Below are 8,113 nucleotides of genomic sequence, written 5' to 3' on the forward strand. Positions count from 1 at the left end.
CACTCTGCACCATTTAAGACATCCCTCCAGGATTGACTTTATTTCCAAAATAGAATATGAATCCTCCTTACTTTGGGAATTGAATGTTTAAAAAGCTAACTATTTAATGGGATTCTTAACTCTAATTTTTAAAAAATCTAGTTTGGTTCATTCTTAAAAAGGTTTCCAAAACTGTCACTACTGTGTTATCTAACGAACTTTTTTTTAAACATCCTTCAGAAATAATTGGTAAGAAGACCTGTGTAGCCATGGCTAGTTCTGACGTGAAACCAAAATCAATAAGTCGTGCCAAAAAATGGTCAGAAGAGATAGAAAATCTGTACAGATTTCAACAAGCAGGATATCGAGATGAAATTGAATATAAACAAGTGAAGCAAGTTTCTATGGTAAGATTTATGTCTCTACAAATCTGAACTCAAAATGAATTTGTTAGAGGGTGAAAAGCACTAAAAAAATAAAAACAAACAGAAAACCCACCACCAACAAAGCACTAGAGAATACTGAAAGGGAGTTCTACCCCAACCCCCTGATTTTATTGATAAAGAGACTACGGTTCAAGAGGTCTCAGCACAGAAACATTAAGAATTTTCTAGCTTTGACTGAACAACTGTGCTGTGCCTGTCAAACCCTTTATGGCAGGCCATACAAGCCCCAGTCTCGTTCTCTCACAAGGGTGAGAGCTCTGATAAGATAAGTTCTCTTATCAGATATTCAGTTTGTTTCCTTCCTGTTTTTTTTCTTTATTTCAACTGCAAATTATGTGCTTAGTTGCTCAGTCATGTCTGACTCTTTGCAACCCCATGGACTGTAGCCTGCCAGGTGTCCATGGGATTCTCCAGGCAAGAATACTGGAGTAGGTTGCCATGCCCTCCTCCAGTGGATCTTCCCAACCCAGGGATCAAACTGGTTCTCCTGCATTGCAGGTGGATTCTTTATCGGTTGACCTACCAAATTCTGCCTTATGCAACAAAATATCCTGACTTTGGCTGTATACTCCAGGCTTTCTTGAGAGAGTGGAGACATGGTTTTGCTTTTCAAAGACTAGGCAAAATCTAGATGTGGCCCCAGTTTATAATGTGTTTTTAAAAATTCATTTATTCTACTGAATATGGGGAGACTGAGTTTTGAGGAATATTATAGAATATGATATAGTATTCATAAATGTATATTAGGTTTTAGAGTTGATATTACCACAAAGTGTTTATTATTTGTTTATTTTTAAATTGTTTTACTATTATTAACTCACTATTTTTCAGAGACTCGTTCATGGGCAGGTTTTTCAGATCCCCTTATTCTTTTTCTTTCTTCATTCTACTTGTTGATCTCTACTCAACATTTCCTAAAAAACTAGACAGAAAAAAAGGATGAAGTCGACACAGAGCTTAAGTGTAATAGACTCTTTTGTTTAATGGATGTTAACTTAATAGAGAAGCAGTGGTGAGGTATAAAATTAAAAATACTGATCAAATGAGGATTTGACTGATGACTGTGACCTTCTTATATCCATTTTTTCAATTCTAGTAGCATTTTACACTTTGGTCCACATTACCAAAAGGGAGTTTTCATTACTTTATTATCTGTGGCTTTTAAATAGGCAAAACACAAGCATTAACATTTTACTGCAGGTCAGAAATAAGCTCCATATACCTTGCCTTCACACTAGGATGCCCCTGAAAGGTATGTAAGACCCAGGGACATACAGGCACTCCCGCACCTGTACCACCCTTCCAGAAACTGTTGGGACTGAGTTCAGAGATGAGATCAGATTTAAGGGAGCACAAAGAACATCTTTAAAGAGGAAGTCCCCGAAAAGCACCTGAGGGATTTGTGTGTGTATGTGTGTATAATGAAGGGAAGAACACCACTATCCATTGAATGACTGAACAATTACAGAGACGTTTGGTATTTCACTTCTGTGTATATTTTTTGAGTACCTGCTCTGTGCCAGTTTCTGTGCCAGGAGCTTTAAAAAGACAAATATAAAATCAAGTGCTTGACCTCAGGAAAGAGTACAGATGTGAAATCTGTCTGCCCAGGTTTTGCATCCTGGCTCTCTTCCTTGGCTGGGTAACCCTGAACAAGGTTCATGCTTACCTTGCCAAGCTCAAGTGTAAAAGGGCAATGCTAGAGCCTCCTTTGGAAAAATGTCTCAGTAATTAAATGAAATCAAGTGTTGGAAATACCTGATTTTGTGGTGCTCAGTAGCAATTCATTGAGTGAATGGTGTTTGGTGAATGATAGCTCTTATTATTCTTATATCTTGGAGTGGAGGATTAAGAGTGATGAACACTGAAAACTTACATGAGTGAAAATATATATCCCCCCCCAAATTAGAGGAAGATAAAAATTTCTTCCTTTAGGGACAATCTTCCAAAAGAACTTTGTGCCCCAAGAGGCATTTGAAGTGGTCTGTAGAGGATGGACAGGATGATAACCAAAGACTTGCTTTGATTGGCAGTGGTCTGAAGGGCTTGAGTGATGGTCTTTGTTCTTATCTAAAGTACATGTCCTTATAGACACTATCAGTACTTACTGATTTCCTGCCCAAGGAGAACTGACTTGAGGACTATATCAACCCCCCAACCCCATCCCCACCACCATTCTCTAAGTAATGAAGTTTTCCTAGGTTGAATGGGAGTGACGGGTAGAAAGCCAAGAAGGAAAAATTATGAAACAGCAAAGGGTTATAAAAGGAAAAAAGCCTGGAGGTTGATGAGACAAAACCAATATAGCTACTTGGAGGCCCCTCCTGATTTCCAGGGACAAGGCAGCTGGAAGCAGGACCTTGGTCCTTGCTTCCTTGAAGAAAAATTCAGCAGAGACTGTGAAACACATGAAGTGTTTATTGGCAGCAAAGAACCTGTACAGGAGCTCCAGGCGGGCTCAGAGCGAGCTGCACTCAATAGGGGTGGCTAGATCGCTGATGTAGGGGCAGTCGCCTGGGTTACCCTGACGACCCGTCTTGTTTGTGCCCACATTCGGTCCTACTCAAGGTCCTTCGTGGTGGATGTGTGTACCTCTCTCACCCAAGATGGATTCCAGCGCAAAGGCGTCTGGGAGGTTGGCAGGACACACTGTGAGCTGGTGGCTCCCCCCTCTTTTGTCTCCTGAGACTGATGACCTCCTCTGTGCATGTGTCCAGCTGGGAAATCCCCTTGACCACAAGAATGAGAAAAATGTGGTCGCTTTGTCTTCTGCCCCAGTCTGGGCTCTCGTCCTGCTGGTCTCTTACCTCAAAGTGTCAGCAGGGGAGGTGGCCGCAGCTGCCCAGCCTGGGCCCACCTGTCTCCTCCCTCACTCCACATGATGAGCTGTGGGTAATTCTAAAGCAGTGGCGGTCTACTGCTTTTTCACTGAATGAGGTGGTTGGGGGACCCTACTAAATGAGAGAGCCTGCTGTTGGCCCCAAGATGAAGAGAGCAGTAATGCTGTCTCGAGAACTTCTTCCTTTCTCTGCTGAGGGTAATGGAAACCACGAAGTCAAACAGGTTAGACCTAAGTGATGGAAACATCGCTTTTCTCTGTGAGGTACCTGTCAGCCTGCCAGGGTTCATCAGATAGGCTGCTACCCATTCTTGCTAACTCCCAAATAAATGAGACAACAGGAGAAAGCAAAAATACGTTGTTAGAAAATAAAAGATGTACATTCATTTATATTTGTGGAGCCTTTGTACTCCAGCTTGGAAGTTGTGATTTATAAGTCTGGAGAATGAGTAGCTGCCAGTAGAGATGATGTTGAAGAACAGGACTTGGTTTTGAATGCCATGAACACAAAATCCAAATAATTGGATTTTGACAGTGATGGAGTAGACGTCACACCATCCAGAAGCAACATATCTAACCAGAGCAGAAATGCACTGACTTCACAGAGGAAGGGGGAAAAAAAAGGTCCAAACTGGATCAAGCCAAACAATCAAGTAAGCAAACCAATATGGCAAATGAGAAAAACTAAGGAGGAGAAGCTAAGAAGAGATTGCTGAAGACTATGTTCATTACCTCAAATTTCTATGAAAAATTGAGTTTCAAGGTGTGCACTTGAAATATGGACATGAGATACACATTCACCTTTAAAGACATCCAGACTAGCATCTTCCTGTTGCCTCGGCCTAGCCCTAATTCCCTCCTTAGGTATTATTTTCAGAAGTTAGTAAGTAATAATGCCTCAAATAGTTAGTAAATATAAGAAGAATAAAGTTTAGATTATTCTGAATGTTTTATCTTGGCAGCAGAGTAGAAATTTAAACCTAGAAATTGGGATCTAGGGAGAAGCATTGAACTAAATGTCCTTCAGTATAAGGTTACAATGTGAGACAAGTGTGTTGTATGTGTGTTTTTTATGTGTGTGTGTGTGTATGTGTCTACAAGTGTAAGACATCACTAAGAGCTCAAGTATTTTTTAATTTTGTGCTTTCATTGTTTGATGTGACTTGCACTTTTAAATGTTTGATAGTGAACAATTATACAAAAGGACCATTATAATATTTGTGTTTTGGTTTTGGATGTACAGGTAGATCGTTGGCCAGAGACAGGATATGTGAAGAAGCTTCAGAGAAGGGACAATACTTTCTATTACTACAACAAACAGAGGGAGTGCGATGACAAGGAAGTCCACAAAGTGAAAATTTATGCTTACTAGCCTTTCTTCTCAGTATTACTTGCCATGATCTTTTTAAAAAATCTGTTGTTTCATTTGACATCATGTAAGTGTCATTTTACAGAATAGTCCCAAGTGCAGACTCTGATGGAATGTTTTGAGACATCAAAAGTTGGTCTCTGGTAATCATCTCCTTTGGTTCTAAAATATAACTGCAGTAGCATGCCGCTGATGCCCGCCTCAGTCTGGTTCTTCCTGTTTTAACTGTGGTAACGTTAACAGCTGTGCAGGGGAAGAGAAAGCCTCCGCAGGAAACCACTCAAGTGGCTGTGTAGAGGTTAGGCCCACCCCCAGTCCCCCAGCCTTTACCACTTCACTAGACCATCACTTTGAACTGCCAGATCTGCATTTTGTGGCCCGGGAGCTTTCTCTTGGCTCTAGATTCCTTTGCTTTTCACTGAATTGCCAAGAAATGATGGTGCCTGGGGCAGAGAGGTGTCAGCCACCTGCTTCCTCTAGAGGAACGTTAATCTCCTGAGGTTAATCGTGTGAGGTTAATCTCTTAGTCACAGGCCACAGTATCTCACTGGATGACATAGGCAACTGGATGTCATAGGCAACTGCTTATCTCTCTTCCTCACCCCTTCTCCCACTGCCCTGCTGGTCCTCTCCCTCTGAGTCACTTCCTTGGACTTGAAACCTTGTCCTGGGTCAGCTTCTGGGTCGCCCTTGAATCACTACCACAGAAAATATGTTTCAGTGCTTCCTTTAATCACTGCAGAAATAGCCCAAGTACAAGGAAGGCTATTAGCCTGGGAGACTTAAGTGCCCCCAGATCAGTGAGTCCTGAGGACTTTGAAATTAAATAGATGAAAGATAGCCTTTTATTGTAAATTTTTGTCACTGGGCTTCCCTACTGGCTCAGATGGTAAAGAATCCACCTGAAATGCAGGACACCTGGGTTCAATTCATGGGTCGGGAGGATACCCCGAAGCAGGGCATGGCAATCCACTCCAGTATTCTTGCCTGGGATCCCCTGGACAGAGGAGCCTGGTGGGCTACAGTTCATGGGGTTGGGAAAGAGTCAGACACAAATAAAGCAACTTAGCATGCATGCATACACAAGACTTTTTATCTGTCTCCAATGATAAGCTCTGACCATTGAATAGATTTCACATCATGAGCTTGATAGCTTACAAATGAACGATGTTGGATATGTTGGATCTCTGAAGAAGAAGAAGATTTAGCTTGGGACCAGGGACCAAGCTTGATCACTCAAGAGCTTATATGTAGCAGAGTTTTTTAAAGTATAAAAAGGGACAGAGAAAGCTTCTGACATAGACATCAGAAGGGAGATGGAGAGTGCCCCCCTTGCTAGTCTTCGAAACAGAGTTATATACTTTTCAACTGGTTATTAACAATAAATCAAAAGAATGTCTCAAGGTTATAAAGGTCTTAACAGACCCACTCCCATAATATACATTTTAAGATGACAGGATTAGTCAGAAGGTTCTCAGGAAGGAGAAACATGTCCTTAAGCAGGATACAATGTTATATTAACTATGAGAAAGCAGTGTAGGAAAAACAAGTGTCCTTTTCTCCTCCTTGAGAACTCCAGACTCCTATCTGCTCCTCAGGGACCCCAGACTTCTTATCAACCTACCCAGGAACTGACTCTCTCAAGCTCATATTTATCAATTCATTCAACTCCAGGGCTCCTCTTCCAGAACTATGTGTCCTTATGAAGCTCCATTAGTTTTCCTCAGAGTTGTGCCTTTTAAGAACAAACACATGATGGAAAGGATAAATAGACTAGCAAGCCTCTTGTAAGCCTTTCACATGCTGCCTGGTGTCATCTTATTTACCACTTGTTTCAAGTCATTTTTCTGTACCTCTCAGGTCAGGATCACAAATCTGGTCTGTCATTTTCCAGATTTGACAAACCAGTAGGTGCTGAGCATAGGAGGTCTTCTGAACCCGATCATGCTTTTTAAAAAATTTACCATGGTAGAATAATTGACCCCAAAGACAGCCACATCCTTAACCCTGGACCCTGTGGGTATGGCACCTTACCTGGCTAAAGAAACACTGCAGATGTGATTAAATAAAGAACTTGATATATGGACATTAACCTGGAAAACCTCAGCAGACCCCATGAAATCACCCAGGTCCTTAAAGAGGGCAGCAGGCAAGTCAGAGGAGATGTGATGAAAGAAGCAGAGGTCTGAGAGAGATAAGACAGAAGCCAAAAGCCCCCAAAAAACCACATAAAGCCCCTAGAAGCTAGAAAAGGCCAAAAATTGATTCTCCCCTCCTAGAGTCTCCAAAAGAAACACAGCTCTGCAAACCACTTGGTTTTGCCAAATAAGACCCCTTTTAGACTTCTGGTTTCTAGTACGGTAAGGGAATAAGCTCATGTTGTTCTGCACACCAGTTTATGGTGATTTATTACAGCAGCTTCAGGAAACAGACATTGACACAACATAGATAAAGCCAGTAACAAATACAGTCTTGAACCATCCATGGTGTGCCATTTCTGACATTTTTTTTTTTTTTCATTTCCGACATTTTGTTTCAGGTTAAGGTTCAATCCAGGGGGACTTCCCTGGTTGTCCAGGGATTAAGGCTCTGCCTTTCAATGCAGGGGTCATGGGTTTGATCGCTGGTTGGAGAACTAAGATCCCACATGACTTCAAAAAGTTTGGAGTGAGGCCAAACTTTTAAAAAAATTCAATCCAGAGAAGTTGCTCAAGCAGTTTTTGTCTGGAATGTTCTTAGTAATTAGCTTGACTGTTCTAACTGCCACAGTACCTCTGCAGCAAGACTCACTTCACAATCATGGCCCTTGGGACTATGACATGCAATTTTGGTTCACAGAGTCCACATGATCAGCACTTTCCCCATATGCTTTATGGCAAGCTCAGATGGTGCCAATCTTCCTTAACAAATGCGAAAGCCACTTTCTTCTTGGCCACTCTTCATAAGTGCTGGTGCCAGCTGGCCACCATGGTGCTAGAGAGCAGTGTTCGCAATCACTCATAGTAGGGTATCTGTTCTGTAGTGGGACTCAGCTCATAGGCCTTGGTCCGTGGTGGAAACTGCCTCCCTTCCAAGATAAGCCCAATCGTGTTCCACGATGGACCATGGGGAATAGCTGTTCTAACACACAGCTGCCAGTTTCAGGCTGAAGCTGCAAGAGGGCCAGACAGTGCAGCTGTGGTTCAGCATCCCCAGTAGGAATGAGCACTGTGGGGCAAACTTTCTCTCTTGGGAACCAGAGACCTGTTTGGTTTCTGCCATTAAATTGTACTCGGTGATGCCTGTCAGGAAGCTGCTGATTGGAATATTACTCAGGCATAAAAAAGGAACAAACTTGGGTCATTTAAAATACTTAGTAGTATAGTATGAATTTAAGGTACACCCGGACACACTCCTGAGATTCAAGTCCCTGTGGCCGAATACTCTCTGGAAATCCCTCCATGGGTGCCTCACAGATGTTGCTGTTGAGTCCATTTGGAG

The 8,113-nt window shown here is 42.1% G+C and overlaps 1 protein-coding gene across 1 annotated transcript; it reads left to right on the forward strand.

The window, feature by feature from the left end:
- Window positions 1-248: 248 nt before the first annotated feature.
- MEIG1 (meiosis/spermiogenesis associated 1) lies at window positions 249-4,636 on the forward strand. Its single transcript, XM_065919575.1, has 2 exons — window positions 249-386; window positions 4,508-4,636. Exons 1-2 carry the CDS (start codon window positions 249-251, stop codon window positions 4,634-4,636), a joined length of 267 nt encoding a protein of 88 aa, XP_065775647.1.
- The last annotated feature ends 3,477 nt before the right edge of the window (window positions 4,637-8,113 follow it).

The sequence above is a fragment of the Muntiacus reevesi genome, chromosome 2 (genome assembly GCF_963930625.1).
Source record: "Muntiacus reevesi chromosome 2, mMunRee1.1, whole genome shotgun sequence".
Classification (NCBI taxonomy): domain Eukaryota; kingdom Metazoa; phylum Chordata; class Mammalia; order Artiodactyla; family Cervidae; genus Muntiacus; species Muntiacus reevesi.